At 36.7% G+C, this 26,189-nt stretch overlaps 1 protein-coding gene across 7 annotated transcripts in view; it reads left to right on the plus strand.

Annotated features, from left to right (window-relative positions):
* The first annotated feature begins 975 nt into the window (after positions 1 to 975).
* The window catches only part of LOC132193187 (plexin-B), a 98,729-nt gene continuing 73,515 nt past the window's right edge, over positions 976 to 26,189 (plus strand). For all 7 annotated transcript variants that reach the window (XM_059613657.1, XM_059613663.1, XM_059613658.1 and 4 more), the window contains exons 1-3: positions 976 to 1,230; positions 20,082 to 20,895; positions 21,225 to 21,690. In XM_059613657.1, the coding sequence (XP_059469640.1) occupies positions 20,120 to 20,895; positions 21,225 to 21,690 (1,242 nt within the window). In that variant the 5' untranslated portion in view covers positions 976 to 1,230; positions 20,082 to 20,119. The remainder of the gene's footprint in view (positions 1,231 to 20,081; positions 20,896 to 21,224; positions 21,691 to 26,189) is intronic.

The raw sequence follows: 26,189 nt of genomic DNA on the forward strand, positions 1-26,189 counted from the left end.
TTAAAAAGCAATTAAAAAATATAAAATGTTCAAATTAAACATTATATTAATATGGATCTATTCAAGTCACAGTTCCAAATAATTTTTTATATTTTAGACAAAAACAAAGTCTTAGAAAGTCTACAAAAAGATTTTTAAATGCAGATGAACTCAAATGAAGGTTGAGAAAAACTTTTAAACACTTTGATTTGAACAAAGCCAAGAGAGAATAACTTTAATATAAGTCTTGGCATTACATTTTTTTTTATTGTCCTTCATAAATGTAAAAACCCTGGGTGGGGCGAAGGGACGGTTCAAAAACAACATTAAAATTTAAAGTGATTTAGCTTATTAAGAGTTTAATGTCGCGTAACAAAATTGAATATAATCTTTGTAGCTCAGAAAATCGTAAAAGCAAAGCAGCACTTTAAACTTAACGCCGATTTTAAGAAAGCATTCCCGCCTCCCTCGATGGCCGGGCAGCGCAGCCACTTTTTCTCCCATTCCAGTCGGCTAATAATAAATGGGACTATCAGTTGCACCCTCGGTGCTTCCAGCCGGCCATAAAGATGGAATTATGCAACAAAAAATCCCCCAAAGCGAAGGCGGCTGATGTTTATATACGTGGGTGGCATCTAATAATGCGCCGGTCCGAACTAGGCTCACTAGCGAGAGAGCTCGGAAATAAAAATATATATATAAAAAAACAGCGCAGACAGTTGTAAAATTTTATTATGTACGATTTTTTTCGCATTTCTCCCGGCTGGATAAATTTCCAGTCTTTGCCTGACGACCGATGGAGAGAGAGAAAGAAAAGAGAGGGCACGAAGGGGAATCCGCTCCGATTCCGTCGGCGTCTGCGCTGGCGCTGCAGTCGCCCCTCCATAAGGCTCATTTTCCTATCTTTTAACATGGCAAAGTGAGCCTTGTGGTTTTCTATTCGTTTGGAGTGTTTTTGCTTGCTCGGCAGTGCTCCTGCTGACTCCGAGTTGAGCGTTCAGTTCGAGAGGAGCCTTTCGCGGGGCGAGTAGTGTTTTTATCCGAGTGCTCTCGCCGACTTCATGTGTGTTTGCTGAACTGACCGGTCGGCAAGAGGATTCTTATTTTACTTTCGCCAGTTCGGATTGGACTGTTTTGTGCAAAATATCCTTAAAATTCGGTGCAGTGCTTCTTGTATAGTTGATCCCGAGCATGTCGGCACCCGCGAGTGAAATCCGCGTGCAGACTGGATTTTTTCATTCTTACTGAATGGTAAGTTGACTCGAATTAAAAATCATATTTAAAATTTTGAATTTAAATTTTAAATGAACCGTGTTTCCCACCGGCAGAGTGACTGCCGCTTTTTTAATGAAGCAGGTCGTTAGAGTAAAAAAAAAAAAATGCTGTATGTGTGTGGCACGATTTACTCTCTGGCGCTTCGTCCGTGATGGGGTAAATTGGACGCCGGAATCCGAGTGCTTGTGTTAAAAAAAAAATGCTTGTATAAAATATTATGTAGATAAACGTGAGAAAAACGCAAAACTCGCAGGACTTGGAGTGGGTCCGTCAGCAGCTCAAAGAGAAAAATGAGCTCATTTCGTATAAAATGCTGAACTGGCAGCAGGAAATTCTCGCTGAAATGAAAATCCGTCTGAAAATGAGATGAGAATTTACTTGCAATTTGCTTACCAGCATTTGTGGAGTTTTAAAAAAAATGAGGAATAAAAAAAATGACACAATACTGTGTAATTGAAAGTAGAGAAATATTCAATTATTAAAAGTTTAAATTGGAAATAATTTAATATGAATTGTTTATTCGTATAATAAGGATCCAATTTATTTATGAGATCTGGATTCTGCAAAACAAAAGTGTGAAAAAACATCAAAATTTTCAACAGTTTATATAAAAAATTAACATAAAAATAATGCAAGTCGCATTCACTTATCAAACTGACTTGTACGCAATTGAAAAAGCATGCCCGGATATTCCGCTTCCTACTAATCTGATAAAAATAAACCTTCTTTAGATTTCATCATCAATTAAGATTAACTTTTAATAATGAAAATACTTCCACTGTTTTAGATCAAAATTTATAAAAAAAAAGATGTTTTATCGTGTTTTCTTTTAAACATTTGAGGTTTAAATGTTACAACTATGATCGAATTCAATGGAAAAAATTAAGAATCTTCAGGAATATTAGTAAAATGGCCAAATTTTTCACTATAAACAAAACCATCATCGTTCCGTAAGACATAATTCACATTTTTATGTCCTATACTTTCGTATCCATTTTATTGTACGTTTCAGAGATTTTTCAAATGGTTGATTTCATTGAATCTTTTCACGCTCTAATTGAATTCCTTTTTATCTCCAATTCAATTCTTCACTTGATGTGCGGAAAAACACTCTGGCTACTTATCCAATTATTCAAACGCGGCCGGCATTGTGCGATTTTGCATGTGTGCGGCTTTTTGCATTTTGCCGAGCGCAGTTTCAATTAACTGGCGCTGTTGTTCCGAGCACACAGATTTATTTTTACGTCCAATTTGTCTGGGTTTGTTCTGTGCACGTCGAGAGCAGTGCATGAAAACGGTGTGCGAAATGAAATTACACCGCGCGGCCGAACCGACACAATGGCTCTGCAATTGCAGCACGTCATTTGCAGGCTGGATAAAAATAATAATGCAACTCCGTACAAGTGAAAAAAGAAAGAGTCTGTCAAAAACGGACAGGTGACGGAAAAGAAGGAGAAAAATGATAAATAATTCTTATAAAATTGTAAAAAATTGAAAATTTTCACTCGACTTTTATGAGATATTTATTAAAAATATCCATTTTTTTTAAACGCCAGGAAATTTTTATTTATTGCCGTGTGTGTGAAATTTATTTTACGACCCGACGAATGTACATGAAATAATTCCGCAAAGATTGATGGAAGTTGCACGCGCGAATTTTATTTTGTATTATTTTCCTCCGCTACTGCTTCTGCTTCATCCTCGGCGAATTCTCTCACATAAATAAAATATTACCCTGCGCGTTCTTTCGCCGCCCGAATTTATCGTGCACACCGCGCAAGCAATTCAGAATTATTGTAAATTTTCGCAGCAAGCCAGACCGATCCATTATCGTGTCACTTTTGAACACACGCAAATCGATCTCCAATTCTAATTGCCAAATATGCGGTGTTTTCAACACTCGAATGCGAAAATTAATATTGAAATTAAAAAAAAGAGGAACAAAGGAGATGAACAGATAAGGAGAAGTTATTGTTTTTCTTGTAAAATGTGAATTCTTTTTCTGTATCTAATGGAAATCTGAACAAGCAAAGAATTCCTGTTTTCTTAAAAGTGTAAATTTAAAATTGAAAGTAGAAAATTAATTGCAATTATTTTGATCCTATTTGTAAGTCATAATCCATAATTAATATTTTTGTGGGTTTTTATTGAAATTAAAATGCTTTATTTTTTTTGTTTTTCAGCCAGTTGTAATAATCAAATTGTTAAAATTCAATTTTTTGAAATTTTTTTTTTAGAAATATAACTTCTAAAATTGAAAACTTCTTTCAAAAAATTTAAATTTCTGTTGGAAAACAAATTATGAAATTCTAAAATCAACTATTGATTAAATTTTATCAATCTTCAATACAATTCAATTGTTCGCAAAAATATAAATTATTTAATACTTACCTTCGCGCTATCAGAATTTTGAAAATGAAAAATATTCAAGCTGCAGATTTGCTCTCAACTCTCCACTCCTCCTCTCTTTTCCACAGGTTTGAACCCTCAGTAGCGTGGACCTGTGTCCATTAAAAATCAATTACGGGCGACCGTGGCAACTCTTAAGTGAAAATCAGCCAAAACACACGGCAGCCATCTGGCCCCTCAGTCGAAAGAGATAATCTGGGCAGCTCGTAAAAGGCCATCGGAAACTTTCCAGTCGGCTGCTGCCCCTCGCTTGCGCTTTTCAATTCTTCAGGTGTTGTTTGTGTCGCGAAACGCCACCTGAGGCAAATCCCGCCAGTTTAAGAGGCCAATTTTCGGGGCCATTATTGCAGCCGACGCTTATTACCGGGGAGGTTTCCTCTCTTGAACGTCATAAAACACGCTACCACGATCTTGTCCTACCTGATGTATATTTTAGACATTAAGGAATGTTCAGTGCTTTTTTATGTTCCTCCCTTGCAGCAAAAAGTATGACTCGAGAGCAGGAGTGTTATCGCTACGGAGAGGGTAGAGAAAAGGAGGAGGAATATTATTGCACTTAAACACCTGCGTTTGTGGTCGGAAAAATCACTGAACGGAAAATCGCATTAAATTTATGGCCCAAGTAAAAAGAAAATATATAAAATTGACTGACAGGGAAGGGGTAAACAAGTAAATATTTAGAAGAGAAATGTTTTTGTATTGAATTTTTTTCCAAATTATTGTTGTTTCTTCATCAAATTGTTGCAATCCAAAAAAATTTTCAACAGCAATTTGGTTATAAAAAGGGAATTGATGGACAAAATAGCAAGAATTTTGCTGAAACCTTCCCAGATAAAAATAATTTAACTTCCATCAAACAAAATTAAAAAAATTGCGAAAAAATACATGAATTTGAAACATGAATTTTCCCGTTCTCTGCACACAATTGGAAACTTGATTCCCTCTATTTCGGGACAGAGTCAGTAGCCCAGCATTCGGAACGCGGATTCCTCCAAATCCCGACGAAAACTTTGGGAATGTGAACAGGGTGTTTGTTCCCCTGCCAGTTCGGTCGGACGCATTTTTGAGATTGAGAGAGTCGGGCTGCGTCTTGCGCTCCTCGCTCGCAAGACTCTTTTCCGTCTATTATGTGGGTGCACAAAGCGAGGGATGCGGCCACCCTCGTTATGCGCGCGAGTGTATGGGGATGCATGTGCATTTTCACCCTCCCCGGCAAATCCCGCTCGCTCGCAGCAGCCGGGAGCATCACTCGGAATAATAACACCGACCGAATTGATGGCCGCTGCAGGCGAGTCGATAAGGAAAAGCTGAGCAATATTATGAGAAACGCCGGCTCGATACAAACGATCTAATCAATAGAGGCCAGTGTAGTAGTTTTTCTCCGTTTTGCGGCGGCCGCCCCCAGATATCAGATCGTTTTCGCCACGTAATCCTGCCAACGAATGCTAATGTAATGAGCTCGTCAAGCGGCTCCGCAATGACTGTCTCGTAAATTCGGAATGACGAGAGAGCATTTGCATATCGTTGGGGTGACTCAATTTCGAAAATTGGAATTTAAAGCAGGTCCATTCAATTTGCGTTATTAATATTTATCCAGAATCAATAACTATAAACTTGCCAGTCAAAAGTCGGGTTATGTTGACAAATATGTTAAATATATGTGAAAATTAGGTACAATCCAATCGTTGGAATAAATGAGCTCAAATTTAGTTACTAATTAAGCCTTCATATAAATTTTGGAAGTTAATTAAATTTGAGGCTTTTCTAAATTATCTAAAATCAAAAATTACGGAACTATTTTTAGAAAAAAAAATAAAGTTTTATTTTTAAAACTCAAATTTTAATTATTTCAATTTTATTAAATATTACTTATCACATATAATTTCCTAATTGTCCACTTAAAAATCACCCATTATCTAGAAACAGAAAGTAAAATAATTTTTCTATTTAATTTCCAATATTTTTTCGATTAAAGGAATAAAGTTATCTGAAAGGAAATGAATTTTTGGACAAAATGGCACCACCACTAGCAAGAAGATGGTATTTTTCAATTTTTTTTTTAAGATTTTTTATTGAACTATTAATTTTTGTATTACTGAACTATTATATTTAATTATTTTTTTTTTTTAATTTTAATCAATTCTCATTTTAAATTGGTACAGAGAAGAATAAAGGATTAAAAAGAAAATAACAGAAATTCTAGAGCATCTATATTAGAATAAAATTCCTCCTGGTTGCTTATATATTATATTTGTTGCTTTTGATCAAACATACGCAACTCGCAACGCAAACAGATCAAAATTCAATTTGTCGTCGTCTCTTTGGGCAAAAAGGAGCAACCGCGCAAATCGATTCGCTGCTGCTCTTGACAACTTTTGACACCAGTTTTGTTCCTGGTACTAAAGGTGCTGCGCCTCCCTTCCAGCAGCATTGACCAGGAAGTGGCGGCGACAAAAGCCATGTGGAAATTGAAAGCCGAACTTCTCTCTCGAAACGGTCGGTTGTTAACACCCAATTAACCGCACGATTGTTGCAGCGAGATAAATGAAATAAATTCGGTGCACCTGAAAGAATTGGAAAAACGTCTCGCCCCCGACCGGCGGATCAGCTGCCGTTTTGATTTATCTTCCGGGCCGGCTGCCGTTCGGGTCAACTTTTGTCCAAATTCAATAAACTAACCCCCCATTATACGGTCGCTTTTTAACTCGCCGATTGTGCTTTTGGATCGAAAAGGGAGCAGCGGGCTTCGAGGAATTTTACCATTCAATATACAAACCCACAAATATTTTGGGGAAATGCCTCTCATGTTGGAAATGTGAAGAAAAAAAAAGCATAAATGGTTTTTGGACTAGAGGGTTGTTTATATTCTTATTCTGGCTGGAGTGGATCGTAAAATGTTATGAAAGGCAGATGAATGAAAATAATGGGAAATGTGGAGATATATAAAAAGGAATAGGAGGAGAAGTAGAAATTCATCCGTCTCTTCAAAAAAATTTAATGAAAAATATGAATTTTTATATAAATTCTGGTAAAACTGGGCTTTATATCACAGAAAAAATCACATTCTACAGATTATTTTGGTGATTTATTTTAAATTTTTGACTGTTTTGAGTTTGTATAGTTTTTTTTAATATTTATCTGTTGCAAAATTTACTGTCAGAATTAAGATATTCAAGCATTCATAAGCATTTGAAAAATTGTGTTAGATTTTAAATAAAATTGTCTTGTTTCCTCCAAATTTTAAACTAACTGAATTTTAAAATTTTGGCTAAATTAAAAAAAGAATTTTTATGCATAATTCAATTTTCTAAATAAATAAGAATTTTTTACATTTTGCTCCAAAAACATATTTAATATGTGACTTTTTGAAAGAAAGTTTACGCCTAAAAGCCACATTTTTTTAAGAGACTTTTTGCTCGAGTCTATTATTATAGAACAACATAAAATACCAAGTATCTAGTTTGATTTTTAATAGCTTCCATTTGAAAACATTTAATTATTGCAATTAAAAGCTTAATCTCCTCATTATACGTAATCACTACTTGCAATTTAATCGTCAAGGATTTTCCTTCGGAGATAAAACACCGCACAACATATCCTTCCGCCACAACAAAAGCAGTGGATTTTATTTTTTCAAAATAAACCAACAGCTTGTCGAAAAGACCATTTATCGTTCTCGCGAGTCCCTTCGTCTTCACAAAGGTCTCTTTGCCTTTTAATTAAACAGTCTGGCCGTTTGTTTTTATTTACCGAGCCGCCTGATGTATCCAATTGCAGCGTGAGAAACATTTTCTCTCTCTCTAGAAAATCTTTTTGCTCATTTCGCGCTGTTCGCTTGGCGAATAAGTAAGAAGTGTCTCCCCGGCGCGTTTTTCTCTTCAGCCCGTTTAACCCCGTCAGCATTCGGCCAAGAAAAGGAGACGCGCTGCACAACAATAACGAGACGAGGGTTGAGAGGAGCGAAATTTGCAAGTAAATGTGCGCTGGAATGCGCTAAGACTTCAATATGTAATGGCCTCAGGGGCAGTGAAAAAAAAAACAGAAAAAATAACATTAATAACAAAATTATTTTTAATATTTGAAAAATGGAAGATTATTAATTGTAAATTAACTAAATCAGATCTAGATTAAATTTTTAAGTTTACAATTCTGATTTTTTTTATAAATAAAATAACATGAAAAATTGAAAAGAAAAAAATTCAATATTTTTATACCTTTTTAAATATTTTACTTTTATCGTTTTGTTCAGCTCTTGAGCAGTGGAAATTCAAGTTTTTTTTTTTTTTTTTTTAATGAATCAAATTTAATGAAATGCCAGAATTTTTAAGACAATAAACAAAAAAATCCTCACTAATGACGTTGGATGTTAAAAATTCCTTTCTGATTCACTCTCTACTTGAGACTGCTTTTTGTTTAGTCTTGTGTGAGAAGTCCATGGGGCATTGTGAATTTTCATTCACAGCTGTAAAACGTAGGAGTAAACAGCGGAGGTGTTTCTTTTTGAAAAGAGTTGACTGACAATTAGAAATCTTCCACCGTCGTCCTCGCTTTTATTTTTTTTACCTCGCACCTCATCCCGACGAGAAGTCAAATATTTATTTTGGTGTATTTTCTCACTACCCTCTTTCTACGGCCGCTGCCAAAACTCCCACTACTATGTACAAAAATTAAAGCTGCAAAAGAGAGGAGCCGGGATAAGAGGCGTCATTTGCATAATAGTGTATATAGGCGCGAGAATGAGAGGAGAAAAGCTGCTCGTCTCTTTTCTTTTTCTCTCCCGAGGTTCCAAAACCCTTAAGCAGCAGACTCCTCTTTTCCCCAGTTTAACTCATTGTTGTAATTAAAGAAATAAAAGAAAAGAGGACGAGACCGTCTGCTGCTTGGGTTTTGAATATTTGAGCAACCAAGAGAGAGATGAATAGCAAAAAAGTAAGAGGAGTTTGTATGAAAGACGTGAGAGGGCTCCTTCTTAATTAATCTGCTTCCTTTAACTAAAGCCGCAGGAAATCTGCAAATCAAAAGGAATAAAAAAGTATATTTGTATTTTAGCGAGAGACGAAAATATTTTTCAAGTTCAAAGAGGTCAAATCGTGCAAAAAATGTCCTTTGGAGTGGAAATTGAATTGGTCCTTCTGCATTGTTCGCTTCCGTGAACAATTATCTGCGCAATTATTGCTTTTATTGCGTTTCGGATGGCCTGCCTGCTGATGTCGGATTTAATTTTTGCGTTTATTCCTCTCTCGGCGGCAATTCGAGCGCGAATTGCGCCGTAAAATCTTGCTTTATTGCCACTGCTGGTAAATATGATTCCGAAACGCGCTCATCATGACTGTGAAAATTGAGATAGATAATCCTGACTGACTGAGCAAAATTGCGAAAAATTTCATCATATTTTTATGAATATGGCCAAGTAATAAAGGAATTAATTAAGATTCATAAAAAAATGATTCAATTTAATTAAATTTGAGGTATTTAAAAATAAATAGGGTGAAAAATATTCGATAAGATTATTTCAAATTTCTATAAAAAATAAAAAATCTTTAATTAAAACCATGGTAAATGTTTGAAAATAAGCAAAATCTTCTTTCTTAATATAGGAAAACCTGAAAAAACCCTGCCAAGTTTATACCCTTTCTCTCATCTTTATGAATAAATCTAAAAAGATTATAAGTGATTCTGATTTGAATTGATTTCACTGAATTTTAATATTAACAAAATGAGGCATTAAGTGAAATAATATATAAAAATAACAAATCTAAGAATCTTCTTAACATTCAGTAAGTTTCACATCTTCTGAAACTATTTGGAGATGACAAGAAAAACCTCTCTGGCCAGTTAGTTTTGTTGTCTACTTTATTATATTTCTTGATTCACTCGGGCGCATAGCACTCCCGGCTTTTCCGTGCCAATGCACCTGGGCATCTTCTTTCAGTGTGTCGAAAACAAGGTTTAATGCTCATCTCCTGTCAAAACGGACCAGTGGGTATTAATTTCCACCCATGCTCACAATAACAGAGGCACGCTCGCAGTCGCCCATTTCGTGTTGAACTCCTGCTGACTATTTCGCAGGGTGCGCCAGCAGGATGGGGCCTATTGAGTTACAAGTGAGTGGCCAAAACCAAAAGTTGAAAAACGGTTTTTTTTTTAAGGAGAGATTAGCAGGCGTTGTAAATGAATCGTTTAAAAAAATCCATTAATCTGGAGGATTAAAGGGAAAACAATTTTCACCTAAAGTCTAAAGAAGTTTCATAAATTTTGCAATTTTAAAAGGTCATCAAAATTGTGAACATTTCAACCTTTCAGACAATCCAATCAGTTATTCATATTAAGATTGCAATTTTTGCTGAATTTTTTATAGAAATTTTAACAAGGAGTTGATGAAGACGCTCTCAGCTTTTGTCTTTCGCAGCAAGAGCTGCTCGCAGATTTAGATAATTCTGAAGAGCCCCGAGGGCCTCTCATCCCTCCGTCTGCTTTACTGTCTCGCTGGAGAAGCACTACAGGCAGCAAGTACTGACAAAGATTTCCTGCTTTTAATTTTTGCTTCACGTCCTCCGAGAGCCAAATGCAAAAGCCTTGTCGACCGGGGAAGCATGTGTGCCGCTGACAGAGTCATAAAACGGTCAGTTGAGTCTCTCTTCTGCTGCTCCTAAGCCCGGCTCGAATTTCATCTCTCTTGGTCGAGTTGAGCAAAAAGAAGGAGCTCGAGACAGGGGGAGGAATTTTGTTTCAAAAGAAGCAGCACACGCAGGTAAATTTTATTTTTCTCCGTGCAAACAGGCATTTTTATGGACTCCTGCGCTTTCTGCCCGAAAAATTTACACACTGGTTTTATATATTCTTATTTTTTTCCCTCTTCACCTTTTTCCTGCAGTCAAGTATAGCCAGGCAAGCGCCAACTGTATCAAATCGTCAAGTGCTCCTAATAAGGGACCCTTACTTCTCCGCATTGTCAAAGCCACATGCACACTCTCCGCTTCACTTCGCCACGCTTTAACAAATTCTTGAGTGCTTGTGTCTGGCAGGGCGACCATCTTTTTTCTTGCTCGGTGGGGTGAGAAAGTGAGACATACTGACTGCCACAATCGCTCCCGAAAAATAAGAAAAATTCTCGTGTCGGTCGCTTCGGGGAATCAATTTCAACATGGATCGAAACTGAACAAGAAAAAAAGTGAACAAATTTATTATACCTTCGAAAATAAAATAAAAACAATGACGGGGTGGAAAAATGAAGGTAGAAATACCTGTACAAAAAAAATAGACTCTTCCTACAAAAATTGTGTCCCAAGTTGTAGGATTCAATTTTTTTAAAGAAGGAGTGTTTGAAATATGATGTTAACTAATATCAAAATTATTAAAACTGAACATTCAGCAATCTCAAAAAAGGCTTAAAAAGAGCTCCATAGAAATATTTTTTAAGAGGACCTTTCTGTATAATTATGCAGTGAGAGAAATAATTTCAAATGCAAATTTTGAGGTCAAGCTACTTTAAGATTTTGCTATTTGATATAAGATTGAAGAAATTTTTTTCAATTTTGTCCACTTTTGAGAGAAAATTATTTTAGAAAAGTCCCATAATAAGCAATTCCAATTTTCATTCAATATCAATGTATCAAATTTTATTTATTTTTTTTTCCTTGGAAATATCAACTAACAAATAATGCTGACTCATAAAATATCTTGTTTTATTTATAAAAAAATCAAATTCATATAATTTATATTCAATTAAATATGAAAGCGCGTCCGTATTCCATTAATAAATATATATTTTCAAGTATTTAAATTTCACGGAGAATTTTATTTATTTTCTTTCTCACCCTGTTTTCATTTCCATCTTTTTCACACAATGGCATGAAGGGTTGCAGGATTCGTCGCACCTTTCATGCCCCTTGAGATGGCAGTAAATAAAATTCTCCTCCTCCTTCTTCTCTTTGAAAAGGCGGAATTAAAGAGTGCATATTTCTATTCCTTTGCATCACATCTTCCCTCTGATATTATTTATTTACATTATGAATGCGTCCCTCCGCGCACAGCACAAACACACGGGGCGCAATCCCGCGTGCCACAAAAGCCGGCCAGATCCTCCAACAATGGCATTTTTCTCCACTGTCGGAATTTCTTCTCTCTCTCTCGTGCTAGCCCCGCTCGGCTCGCTTTGGCATTTTTCTGTCCGCGTGCATTCATTTTTCCGGCTGGTACTATCAATCAATTGCCCGTGGCTGCATGTGCCGCCGCTTCTCATTTTTTTTCTCGTTCCGCGAGAGAGAGAGGGAAAAAAAGCTAATACCGCAGGTAGGGTGTGTGTTTTTTAGACGCAAAACAGCTGCTCCCCGTGCAGCACACAAAAAGCCGCTCTTATATTTCACAGGGAGCGCACATATAGATAAAATATTATTTTGGGGCGTGCGGAAAATACTTATTTTATATATACCTGCCTGCGTATGAGGGTCGGAGAAAGAAACTTAAGCCGGCGTTTGCATATTGGATGTCCCCGCCCGCCCGCAAAAAAACGAGCCGGCCAACTCCAATTTGCGCAACAGAATTCCGTGAAATGCAGCCGAATAAGTAAATAGAGAGGTTTGAGGTTGATGGATTTGGTCGAATAAGCTGATTTTGCGAAACTGGAGCCGGCCCCAGTCGAAGAAGCTCCAAAAGCGTCAAATTCGTCATCCTGCATGCAAAATACTTAATGCATTATTTCGATAGAAATGAAACGTCTGCTGAGATTTGGAAAAAGCTTTATCAATTTTGTATTCATAAAGTACAAAAAGAAATCAAATCAAAATTGATGGAAACATAAAAAATTTGATTTTTTAATAAAAAAAAAGTGCTTGAATAAAAATAACTAATAATATCACTTTAATTCTACTGAAATTCTTTATTTTCTTTAAAAATTGTATGGCGAAAACGGTCCTGTGGTAAGAAAATTAGCTTTTTATTTAAAAAAAAAAAAACCTAGCAAAATACATATAAATTTTAAATACAGTTAATTTTATGAAATTTAAGAAACTTTTTATTGTTTAATTGAGTAATTGCAATTTTATTTTTAATAAAAATAAATTATTATTGATTAGATAAACTTGCAAAGTATATTCAAAATATTAGAAAAATTTAGAATCTATTTTAATATGACTTTTATTTTATCATTCAAAATGAAATTGTTGAAGTCTTTTTGATGTTATGAGAGACAAAAGTAAAAATCTAATTTTTTTGCGTGAATCTCTGCAGCTGCGCGAATTGAGAGGCTCTCTTTTCGCACTTTGAGTGTGAGAGCCGAATGAAAGACCAAAAAATGCACGAATATTCCTCCGGGGCAGATGAAAAGCAGAGAGAGGTTTTGGCAAAGATTCGCGCGCCGACTGAAGTAGCTTTTCTTTTAATACTCCTCCTCGAGACGCTCCGAGGTATGGAGAAAAACGAAAGGGTGCCGTGAAAAGTAGAGACGCGTGTTTTTCCAAGGGCTCTCTTTCATTCCTCAGCCGTTTGCACGATTTCTATATATTATTGTTCCGCGGAAGAAAAAAAAATACATAACGGAAATCGGCAAAAAATGTAATATAGAAAACATACAGACAAGATGGAAAAGAGAAGTGGTGCGGAAAGACAGACGTCTTTGCGATTCTGACTGCTTTAGCTGTTTGTTTATGAAATCGTAGACGTCTTCTTGCCAAGGTAAACATTAGTGGAATGCGGCTTGGAAGCTGCCACGCCGTCTCTCACGAACTTGGTTAAGAAAATATTATTTTGCCGCACTTTATTTTATTTTTTAGGAAATTTAAAAACAAATATTATTTGAAATTCAATAAATATAATTTTATTTCTTAAAAATTTATGACATCAATAAAAAATGAAGCAATTCTGTTCCAAAATATTCAAGTTGTTTATTTGTAATGAAAAGTTACAAATTATGCTTGGCTAAAATATTTATTACAACAAAACTTTGTTCTTGTCTCCCAGAAAAAGAAAAGGATTAACTCATAATTATTAATGTTAAAATGAGGGAAAAATTATGAACTCTAAGAAACAAGATTTTTTTATTGAATTTAAAATTAAAATATTAAATTACTGTAGTGCAAGATTATTTAATTACATTTAAATAATTAAATATGAATGAATTGAAGACTTAAAAATTCATTTTTGAATATTTTTGTAAAAGTCCCGACTGCAAATGAAATAAAATTCTTCCTCTCTTTTCTTGACTGGTTTCGAGCCTGAGGAAATTAATTCGAAAGAATTATCACGTGGTTCTCACGACAGTGCTAATTGAGCTCGTGTCTTCCATAAACTTCCCTGAGAGAATCCGCAACGCATAAATCACATAAAATCCTGGCACAACAAAATTGTCGAATGTTTTAATCAGCCGTCGAAAGAGTCATAAAATTTCGCAAGGCCATTAAAAGAACTGTTTTATAATTTATATTTTCGCAGAAAATTCTAGCGAAACGGAAGGCACAGAAATATACATTATAAAAATCTGCGTTTTTTTCCTACCTTTTTAAGCTCGCAAATATTCTCCTTGGCGATTTTTTTGTGTTGGAAATTCGCGTGCTGCGCGTCCGTGCCTCATTTTCAAATTTATATTCGGCGACTGAGCGAATGTTGTTTAAAATTCATGCTCTCGAATCCTCTTGGGGCGCAGCGTGTATAGTGGCTGCCGGTGCTGTGCGTTTGTGCGTGCTTTTTGATAATAAAACGCGCAGAGTAAAGGCGCCTTTCGCTCTCTGATGTATATTTCAGAGGAATAAAATCGTTGGCTGACGAAAAAGCAGCAGCATCAGCTCGAAATAATGAATTGCAAATCGCGCTGGGGATTCGCAAATGATAACTTTGAGCCAAAGTCCCGTGTTTTTCAGCCCGGGGAGTTTGCATGGCTCGGTGTAATTGCGTTGCCAAAGTATACACAAGCACAACTCTTGTGTTTGTTTTGGAAATTGCTTTTCACGTCAAAAGTAATGAAATTAGCGTCAAGGTGATCTCGGAAAGTCACTCAAAGCTTGTTAATTTATTTAACGTGATCTTAAAATCTTGGCTGAGATCAATAAAAATTTGATTAAAATTTAATTTAAAAGTATTCAAAAATCGAAGCATTCATTTAAATTGTAAATTAAAATAAAGCTATCGGCTGAGAAGTTGTAAAATACTTAATAATAAAAATCCTTTTTCACTTTCAATTAAAATAAATCATGTTAAATTTTAAACAGAAATTAAAATAATTGATATTTAATTCTGATATAGACTTATTAAATTTATAATTATTAATTAATTATTTACTCAATTTTGAGCTACTTTTAAGCCCATTTTATTTAAGAAAAATTTTAATTTTTTTTACTAAATCTAAATAATTTTAAATTTTTCTTTTGAAGAATCAAAGTAAATTCAAGTTTTTTTTTTTTGCCTGCTTAATAGAAAACACGGCTCTTTTCTATTGCATGAATAATTATGCCTCGCTTCATTATTAAAAATAAATATGCGTGACACTCGCTTATTTTTCCCTCTAATTAATATTAGCATCTCACATGGCATTTGACGTGCTTATTATGCGGTCTGAGCTCTCTCGCGCGGATGAATGACACATATATTTCCACTCTAATAGCCGGATATTTAATAATCTCAGCCGCAGCCTCGGCGATAACGTTGTAATATCCCTCGAGTGTATGACAATGGCTCGTCGATAAGCGACAGAGGAAGGATCTGACAATGACATCCATTCTATTCACAGCCGCGCGAAACAAAAAGCGGCTCCGCTAATGGTTAATGAGCGCAGGTACAAAGAAAGGATGATGAGGTTGAGCCTCTTTGGCAAACAAAATATTTAATAAATGATAAGAGTTTGTCGGCGCAGGAGGAAAAAACTGTGCATTATTGTATATGTCCGCATATCAAGGCACCGCCCTGCCTTTCTGAGATTTCGCCCGAGATTGTTATTTTCGTTCTCGGTACTTGAAAAAAAAGCCCATTTTCGAAACTGCCGGATTTTTGTGCTCTCGAAAGGCCGGCGGTGCAGAAAATCGGTCAAAGAGCGATCTCGTTAAACCGAAAGGGCCGGCCGATCCAAAACATGTACATCTCCCCAGTGGTCACTCAACCTTAACTCCCTGCTCGGAGCTGTGACCCTTTTTTTAAACAAAGCCGCTCTGCCGAGCAATAATCATAAAGCAGCAGCGGAGGGCGCAGCAGCGTTATTACGGCCCATTTGGACGGAGACAAGCGAAATATGGACTCGCCGGCGATATTTTTCAACTCTTGTGCTTTATGGTGCATTTTATTTATTTTCGTCCAACTCGAAACGAGCGATAGAGAAGCTCGTCTATAAATCCAGAGCTCTCTCCGGTGGAAATTATGGAAAGTGGGGTGTGTGTGTGTAGACAACTGTTACGGCGTCGGTGACGAGGTGGTTGCATAACTCCTCTTTGTAGAGACACTCAACACGGAGAGACTGGATGTCCGAGCGTGATCGTATGGAGCAAAACCTTCCGATCAATCGTATAATGTATCCGATCTGATCGGAAGTAAAGTGAGATTTTTGATCACCTAAAAGTGATTGTATAAATTGTCCGATCTAGATCGTAAAGAATAGTCCTGACAATCACTGATCGGACAAAATATGCGACCCAGTTCTTCTACATGAGACGATCAGCGTGAATGAACGGAGTGTCCGATCAGCGATCAGACAAAATTTCTGGTCTGATCGGAACGCACCCAAGAGAACCGCGCTTGTTTATCAGCAACTTTCGAGAAATTCCTTTTCAAAAATAGCCAACGGTCGTTTTTACGAAGCTTCCCTCCAAAACTTTGGCTTGGCGTCAGTTGGAGAGAAGACCTGGACCTGTGCGGATGTATTGCTCCTAAGTTTGTAAAATTTCAAACAATTTAGAAAGAAAACTGCCCCTGAGGTCGAATTCAAATTCCACGCACTGAAGGTAAATTAAAACACATTGAATTAAAAGGTCTTGTATTTGAAATTCGATTTCCATCTGTGTTTTCAGAAAAATCTCTTGAGTTAATTCAGCTGCTGCCAAGCTATGAGTCCTCCCTGAATGCAGTGCTACGCAGCGGCTCAAAATTGGAACAAGAATGCTCAAAGAAACTAACTTTAAAAAAGGTGAGGTGTCTTCTTGTTTGCATTTCTATTAGGAAATTAATTCATAAATGCTTTGGTACAGCAATGCCTAAAATGATCATTATAGCAATTTAATTTGTCAATTTCAAATGTTGCAGAAATTTTCACTGATTCGCAAACCACAAGAACTAAACTGCATCCGGCCGGGATGGACAACATCAAAATTTCACCCCACCAGGATACTAAAACTGAGGATCAACCTTTTAAGAGTGATGAGTCCATTTTCTTTCTTTGAAATTTGAATTTCGCAAATTTTGCTTGATATGATATTGTTAAATTTAAAGGAATTATGCCAGAATTGAGTAGCATAAAAAATGAGCCAGAGTAGCATTTTTTTAAAATTTATTGTAAAAGAGACTAATAATACGTCACATAAAATTCTTGAGCATGACGACAAGCTGAAGAAACTTGTCAAACTTTTGTGTCATTATTTGTTAATTTGATTTTTGACTATGTATAACAAATAAATTTTATATTCTGTACTTTGTACTCCTAAATAAAAATTATGAAACTCTATTTGAACTTGTATTAGTTAATAACTTGAATTCCTAAAATAAAAATAAATATGAAATGAAAAATAAAAATAATAACAGAAGATCTAAATTGTAAAGCTTATACAAGCAAAGATCCTCTAGTTTGTCCGATCAAAGATCGTAAAGAGCAGCCGATTGAGTGCTATGCTGTTTTGTCCGATCTCTGATCGGACAAAATAGTAGGCTTTCGCTCGTATAGCTTATGCGAGCACGCCGAACGCGCTATACAATCCAGCTTGCACGCTCTGTCCGATTACCAGATCGTAAACGCTGTACGATTTTTTTCACTGTGTCGTTTTTAGGCGATCAGATCGTATAAAAGTGAAGTATGATCGGACACAGAGTCTCTCCGTGAAGGGGGTTCAGCAAACTCACATCCTATGAGTAGAATATACGTAAATTGCACAGAGAGACCGAGTTCTGAGAAGCAGCTGATTGTCAGGTGCAATTTCCTATTGTAGGAAAGTGTACAAGGATATTAGAATTCATAGTATACAAAGGGATGACATTCCTTGACTACCTTTGTGGAGGAAATATATTGCACAAGTAGCACCTTTGCAGAAATTTTGAACTATTTCATTAGAGAGTGTTTCGCTAAAACCATCTGATTTTTTTTCTTTTGATTAGAGATAATTACAAAATTGTGTTGTTTTTCCCTGCATTGTTCAAGACTAATTAAGTGTAAAACAAAATGCAAGAATGATAAGGATAAAATTTTGCTCACTAATTTTGCATTTAAGTTCAGATTTTAAAAATAAATCGATTTCACGTGTTTTTGTATAAATTTTGAATTTAAAATAATACTTTTTGTTGTTGCGTTAATTTTTAAAATTGACGCAGAATATATTAAATGGGGCAAATTATTCAATTGTTGAGCAAAATGCCACTTAGCAAGAATTCGGCAAAATACTTCCGTGTCAAAAAAAGTCGCAGACGTCAAAGTGAGTCTCGGTTGACTTATTTTTTATTGTTATCTCTAATTAAAACTTGTCTGATCAAATAATAGATATTCTAATGAAAAAAAAATTTCTTCTAATTTTGATATTGACAGCATTCAGCAAAATTCACAACTTCAAGAAAATATTTCCCCCGAAATGATTCATTATTTAGCAATTTTGTGCACAATAACTAAGTGATTCATTCATTATCTTTTTAAAATTGGATTTAATTATCAATATACCTATTAATGGAAGTAACATCAAACGGAATTTTTATCCTTTTAAAAAAACTGTTTAATCAATAATCGAAACGGCTTTTACAAATGCCTAATTTATTGTTTAGGAATTTAAAGATTTATTGATTTATTAATTTATCAAATTAAATAAAGTGAAATGAAACATCCAAGCTGGTCTGAGCATTTCATTGATGTACATTTTTTTAGCGCCGGCCGTCGCAAATCGGTGCAATTTGCGGACGTTCCAATCAATACTTTTCCAGCCGCCGTTCCCGTCCGTGGGGGGCTCCGAAAAGGAGGTGCACAAACACGCGGCACAAGTGGCTACGCTGGCAGTGCTTCATGCGCTCGCTCACCCGCCCGCTCCAGATCAAAATCGCAGCCGAGATGCATTTCATTTGGGAGAGTGGAGGCAGCAACCCCTCGCATGTGTGTGGTTGCCATTGAAAGGGGCGCAGGCGCTTTCGGCGCCCACTGTCACACCCCAGCAGCTCTTTCTGCCCAAACGAAGAAAGAGAGAAAGAAGGATTTCTGCGAGAGCAGCCAGGCGTGCCCTTGTCTACAGCTCTTATTCTTGTTTTTGCAGACTCCGTCGTGAGAGAGCTGCGAATTTTCAAAGAAAAAAAAACCCCGGCTGTACGTTTCTTTCTAATGAATAACGCGCTGATAAGCATTTTTGACGATTCACCAGCCGTCGCTTTTGCTCTTGGCATTTTCGCCTCGCTCACTCTCGCAATCCGACGCGAAAATTGGCTTCGTTTGAGCAAAATGACTTCTGCTCGGCTGGCCGGGCGAAAATCGCACCCTCCTCTCTCGCTTTATTGTGTTATACATATATACAGCGGCGCCGTGCTGAAATGAGATATACACTTTTGATGTATCTTTCTGCTCTTGACTTTTGCCTTCTCTTGCACCGTACCGATTTAATGATACGCATTTTCACTTCACGCCGCGGTAATTTTATTTTAACAAGCAGCCCTGCAGTGAAATGCGAGAGTTCATAAACAAATTCGCACTGCTGCTTCCTTGTATTTGAGGGCGGCAGCGCCCGACGGCGATCATCCAAGTGAAAAACAAAATTAATACGTCAATCAAAAGAGAATCCCCATAGGGGTCGTGATCAATATAAAGCATTAAAATGTTAAAAAAAAAATCATAAGAATTACAGTAAATTCCAATAAGTTCTTTTGCAAATTTCTTATTTAAAATTTCCTCGCAAAAATTGGAGTAAATTTCATTTTAATATATCAGTTGATTCCTTTATTATAAGTTTTAGGAATGAATTTTAATACATCTTTATTGTATTATTTTCTCCAAATTTTTTGTTCACTTATGTTCAAATATTGATGTTTTTAAAGGATTTTAAATCTGGATTTTCTATTCTCTTAAAAATCAATAATTATTTTAGAATAAATTGTCATTTTATCACGATATTAAATCTGTTTAAGCTATAACAAAGCTTCCTTAATGAAAATTTTTTTTTTGCAATTTAAGTTTTTAGCAACTTAAATTTATTCTAGTTTATTCATATTGAAAACATTTTCATTTGGTGTTGCAACTTTTTTAAACTTTCTTCTTCTTTTGTTCACAGGTGAAATAGGAGTCGAAATTTCGTCCGCACTACACAAGATGGCTGCGCGCCGCCTGAACCGCCCAGCGTCAGCGCCGCCGCCGCCGCGGCTGCTGCTCGTGCTGGGCTTCCTGCTGACCACGTGGTGGCCTCCAACGGTCGGCGACACTAGCGCCGCCACGACGCACCCGCCAATGCCGCCGCCACCACCGCCGGTGCGTCACGTTTACGCCCAGTACCCTTCAAGCGGGGGCAAAGACGACGCCCCGACGCGCTTCTCGCACATGGTGGTGCACAGGGCGACGGGCAGGGTGTTCGCGGCCGGCACCAACCGCCTGGTGCAGCTTGACGGCAAGGATCTGCACCAGGATGTCGTGGTGCACACAGGTCCTCACGAGGACAACGTGCAATGCCACGCTTCCGGCTGCACTTCGACTGACATTGAAACAAAGTTGACGGACAACTTCAACAAAATCCTGGTGCTCGACTACGACAGGGGCACCCTCATCGCGTGCGGTTCGGTCAAACAGGGTGCCTGCCAGAAGTACCTGGTCTCCAACTTGTCTAGGGAGCCTGAGTTCGTGGCCAAGAGCATTGCGGCCAACGACGAGCACCTTTCCACGTTCGCGTTCATCGGGCCCGAAAAGTACAACCCGTGGGGCGCTTCCAACGTGCTCTACATTGGCACCACCTTCACCAACAACGGAGAATACAGACACGATGTGCCTGCCATCGCCAGCAGAGAATTGTACAATCTGAGCCTCACTGAAGACACCTTCTCCAGGAAGTCCAGCTTAGAGATCGATGTGAAGTACAGAGACCACTTTTTAATCAAGTGAGTACAAAAAATAATCAGAAATTGAAATTTTTCAGTCACAGACTGCAGATGGCAGCACAAGCAGTTTGATTTTAAATGTGATAGAAATCACAATGAAGGTTAAATTGTTGCCAAAATTTTAAATATTGAACTCCACTAGATCGAATTTTGCTTATACATCCGAGTTATAAAAAAAACTGGTTCGTTTTTTCAATCATAATTAAATATTTTATAATTATTATTGAGGAATATAGCGAAAAAGATATAAAAAATTTAAGTTTAATGAAGGATAAGAAACAGTTTTTTTATATTTTCAAACTTTGATTTACTCTTATTTATTTTTGCAGATACGTTTACGGCTTCAACGCAAGCGACTATTCGTACTTTGTGATCGTGCAGAAGAAGTCGCATCTTCCGGGCCAGGAGGACGGCTACGTGACGCGTCTGGCGCGCACTTGCATCACCGACGCCAACTACGACAGCTACACCGAAGTGACCCTGCAGTGTCAGTCGCAGGACGGCGGCCTCATCTACAACCTGGTGCAGGACGCGAAGGTGACACGCGCCGGCGCTGACCTGGCCGCCAGTTTTGGCCTGGATCCAGACACCCTGGTGCTGGTGGCCGTTTTCGGTCCCAGCAAGGGCAGCACCAGCGAGCCGCAGGCCAAGTCGGCCATGTGTGTGTTCAGTTTGAGCAGCATCGAGACCAAATTCAACGAGAACATCCACATGTGCTTCAACGGCAGCGTCACCGACAGGAATTTGGGATACATTTCTGGGCCTGTCCTCGACGGACGCTGTCCCGCTGCAGGGGTGAGTACCAAATAATTACCTTTTTACTTTATTTGGGCCTAAATTAAATCTATTAATTTGTACGGAAGATAAAAGAAATGCTGAAAATTATAAAATAGTTGTTGCAGAGAAATAAGGTTAAATAGCACAAAAAATTATATCTTAAAAAAAATCAAAAATTAAGAAACTCCAAAATTGCAGGTTTTTTAGACCTAATAGAAATTTAATATAATATATTCCTACAATTTTAAATCAATTTTTTACACTGATATTTAAAATTTATGACTAGAAATTATTTCACACAGATAAAAATCGCTCCTCGTACAAAAACGATATTCACGGTTGCTTATTATGATGTGTTATGCTAATTTCGCATCCTCTCTTACCTATACATATATAAATATGGATTCAGCTAATTGAAAAACAAAGGAGAAACACACGCACTTTTAATATACATAATGTACCTCCGCGGATGAAATTTACATTTTTAATAATCTACACAAGTGGAGACAGGCGAGATCCGCGACGTATCTTGATTTTCCCCAAATGAATAATTTAAATTGTAAAAAAAAACCTGGCAGGTGCGCCTTCTTTTGAAATATAATTCCCGACCGAAAAATCTTTCGTTCTTTCCTTCTCATCTGGAATTAAAAAGAAAAAACTATCCACTAATGGATCCTCTCAGGGACTCGCAATTAATTATTCAAATTCAATTCGCATTCCGTTTCGGCAGTTGTGTCAAAAGTGGTCTTCTAGCTCTCGAGTTCGGCGTCGGTCTTATCGGGCCACGCATCAGGTCATTAGAAGAGGAAGCCGTGCGGCTGCCGTGTGTGTATTTGAAATGCACTCCATTAGCGATAATTGGCAACACTATGCTCCAGCTAATTACACTTTGAACACGTTTTATTATTTTATTTCGCTCCCAGCCGAGGCCACCGGCATAGCTGCGAGGAAATAGCGGAAGCGGCGTGTGTTCCGAGTAAAGAAGGTGCATTAATTTGTGTGGCCCCCTATTTGGGAGATTTGGAAACAAAACGAAAAATTTGAATACAAAAATTGAAAAAAAATGTTCAAAAAAATTATTATGACAGTTTTCATAAAAATTAAGTATGAAAGAAAAAAATTGTGAAATTAGTCACAAAAAATTAATTTTGAATGAATAATTTGACCTTAAATTATTCAGTTTTAATGTTAATAAAGCCAACAAAAGCAAAAAAAAAAAAAAAAAAAATTGTTGTTTCTCCATCCAATTGTACGAAAAAAATTTATTCAAACCGGTGAAAGTTTTAATTATAAGAAATTGGAGAACAATATCTTATCTCCCAATCAAATGCCGCCCAGCCAGATTTTTGATAGAATATTCTTTCATTTTAAAATCAAAAACAATTCAAATCACGTGTTCGGGATGGGAACGTGGATGTGCCTGAGCCATAAAAATTCAAAACTGCGCTGCTGGGAGAGAGAAAAGCAGCGGGAGCAATAATAATGATAATTTTACGGCCGCTGTTTAAATAATAATCAGCATCTGATCTCACTCTAATTGCCAGCGATATTATAAATTTCAATTTCGTGCAGTGTTTGTATGAGAAGCGTATGGGCGCAGCTGGCGCGTTCTAGTTTATAATGTTATGCGCGCCACCCATCAAGAAGAAACAAATATAATATAAAACAATTCGTTCGGAAAGAGCGGGAGGCACGACCTGGGAGGAAGAGGAGGAGATTCCATATTCGAATATGCCATGAGTGTGTGTGCATAGCTCATTATCAAAAACAAGGATCTGCATGCATGAATGTTTTCGCGGCGGTCTCGTCTCCTCGGTCGAGCGGTGACCCGGCCATACAATGTTGTTGTATATAAAATAATTTTCCTCTCTCGCGGCCGTTTTTTGCGCCTTCGACAATTGCGAATGGCTCGGTACGGCGGGGAGGCGCAAAAAGCGAGCGTGCGAATCACGATTTTCGCAGTCGTGCACCGCTGGAGACGAATTAAAAAGACCGAGCGGAGAAGGTGTGAATCGGAAAGGGAAAAAATATTAATCAAATGCTCTTTGCTTAACGGATGACAATAAAATTCTCAGACGGGGAGTAGATTTACAGGAAATAAAGAGCTATAAAAATTTGAAGGTAATGAATTGTTTGGCAGGAAAGCTTTGATTTATTTAAGAGAGAACAAGTCGTAAAATTTTGTGCTTAAAAAATCGTAAAAGAGTAAATTAACCGCAGCAGTTGAAAAATGGAAAGAATTTTATTAATAAAAATGGATAAAATCACCGACTTTATAGCTTTCCCATTGTTTACGGACAGCAGGTTTTCTCTATTTAGGAATTTTAAAACAAGAAAAAGCTTTGGTAAAAACTTAAAGTTTCTTATATTCTAATAATAATTAAAGTTAATAATTAATAGCATAATTCTTGCAAAAAAATCAATAAAATGTTATCTCTAAAGCTTTATTTTAATTCTGAATTTTTAAAATAAAAATTAAAAATTGTGAATATAAAATTTGAAAGAAATGAGAAACTGTTTATATAGATGAAGATCAAGGCGGATCAAGGAAATAAGAAGAGACTTATAGAAAAACTGTAAGTTACTTAAGAATTTAATTCAAGCATAAATAGATTTAAAAAAAAACCATTATATTAGCCTAACATTCATTGCAAGTATAAAAAAAAATATGCAAAATTATGCTCATTTTTTTTTTATAACAAAAAATACAAGAAAATTACAAAAGTTTTAAAATATTTAGAAAAATCTACTGGTGAGAATTTTAGGCCCAAAGTTGGCACAGAATGTATCTGGCCGTCGAGGTGGGAAAGCCGAGACCCTTTTGACCAGGTATACATACTCTTGAGGTTTATTAATAACCTTTATAAATGCTGCTTAAAAGGCTCGACAGTCATTTATCAAGTATCCTTTTAGTCGGTCTGCGATGGACCAAGGTTAAACTACGAAAAGGAATGCCCGCCCGCCCGTCTCTCATGAGCCTGTTGAGTTTCCTTTCGTTCGGTTTTTCTCCTCTAAAGGATTATGCATGATAAGTCGGAAAGCATGCCACTTATTGAGATATGATGAAAGAAAGAAAGGGTGGCTTTTATACATATATTCAAACCGGCCATCGGTGGGTCTAATTGAAAAAGCCACCCAGCTCCACCGATGGTGCATCACAAAGTGAGTCAGTCAGTCATGAAGCTTTTTCTCATTGTGCATTGTCAGCGAGAAAATAATATAAGAAAGAGAGTCACTCGAGGGTAGAGGGCCGGTGAAACATCTTTTAATTGTTGCGAACAAAAGGAATGTTTAACCGCCGAGGCTCCCACCGCGGGTCAAGCGCGAGCTTTTGATAATTAAAAGTCGTTCTTGATGAAAAGAGCCAGAGATAGATGAAAGAGAGAGAGGAAATGAAAATTATTTATTAATTACGTGGCCATTAAATTTAATCGAGCTCATTTCATCACCAGTAAAAAAAAAACTATCAAAAATCTACTGTAAAAAAAAACAGTTTTTTTTCTTCATAAAATTGCTTTCCATTTTTTCCGTTTCAATTTAAATCAGTTTGCTAATTATTTTTATACAACCTTAAGGTATGTTGTTGAACGTCAAGTCAAATTTGCGATGCTCTTCAAATCTGCACGGCTGCGGTTTCCTCTCTGCCATTTCTACCAACAGCGACTAATTTTCGGCTTCAAAGAGGCATGAAATTTTTCAAACATACCGTCCGACCGACCGACTGAGCCAGAGTGAAATGCACCGAAAGAAGAAGCGACACATCATGCTGATGGAACTTTTTTGTCAACTCATGCACGGTCGCTGGCTTCTCTCCCATATGCGAGAGTTAACAGCTTTTGCTTTTACACACCTTTTACGCTTTTCGAATCCGTGCCTAAGCGAGCGGAGAAGATATGCTCTCGGATGAGAAATAAATGATAACGCGCGTTGTGCACTAAAAATGTGAGTTGGGCAACGCTCGGTGCGCGTCTGGCGTGAAATGCCCCGTGGGCAGGTTGATTTACTTCAGAAGCTGAAAAGAAATCGAGTAATGCCCACCAATCTAAAAAGATATAAAAATTTTAAAAATTGAAATTCTACATAAAAAGTAAAAAAAGTCATAAAAAAAAACCATGAAGTATTTCAATGTCTAAATTAAATGAGATTCCAAGTAAATATTTAAATTCATTACAAACTTGCCCTATAGGCAAACTAAATTTGAAATATTTTGATCAGTAAAGAAATTAAAATATTAATCAACTTTATAATTATCTATTCAAGGATTTAAAATTGTTGAAAATTTAATCTCAAATTTAGGTGTAAATTCATGTTTCAGTCGAAATTTTAATTTCAATTTTGTTTGACGCAATAATTTCAATTCTGAACTATAAATGTAATTTAAATTTAATATTTATTATAAATTTTATTTAGTCGTGATTTTTGTGCTAACAAAATTTCTATCTTTTTCATTTTGAAAATTTATTCCTCTCAAGGCACTTCTAGCAGTAAACAGGCTTGCTTGGATTCTCCTAATTGCC

The sequence above is a fragment of the Neocloeon triangulifer genome, unplaced genomic scaffold, assembly GCF_031216515.1.
Source record: "Neocloeon triangulifer isolate White Clay Creek 2 clone unplaced genomic scaffold, ASM3121651v1 ptg000003l, whole genome shotgun sequence".
NCBI lineage: Eukaryota > Metazoa > Arthropoda > Insecta > Ephemeroptera > Baetidae > Neocloeon > Neocloeon triangulifer.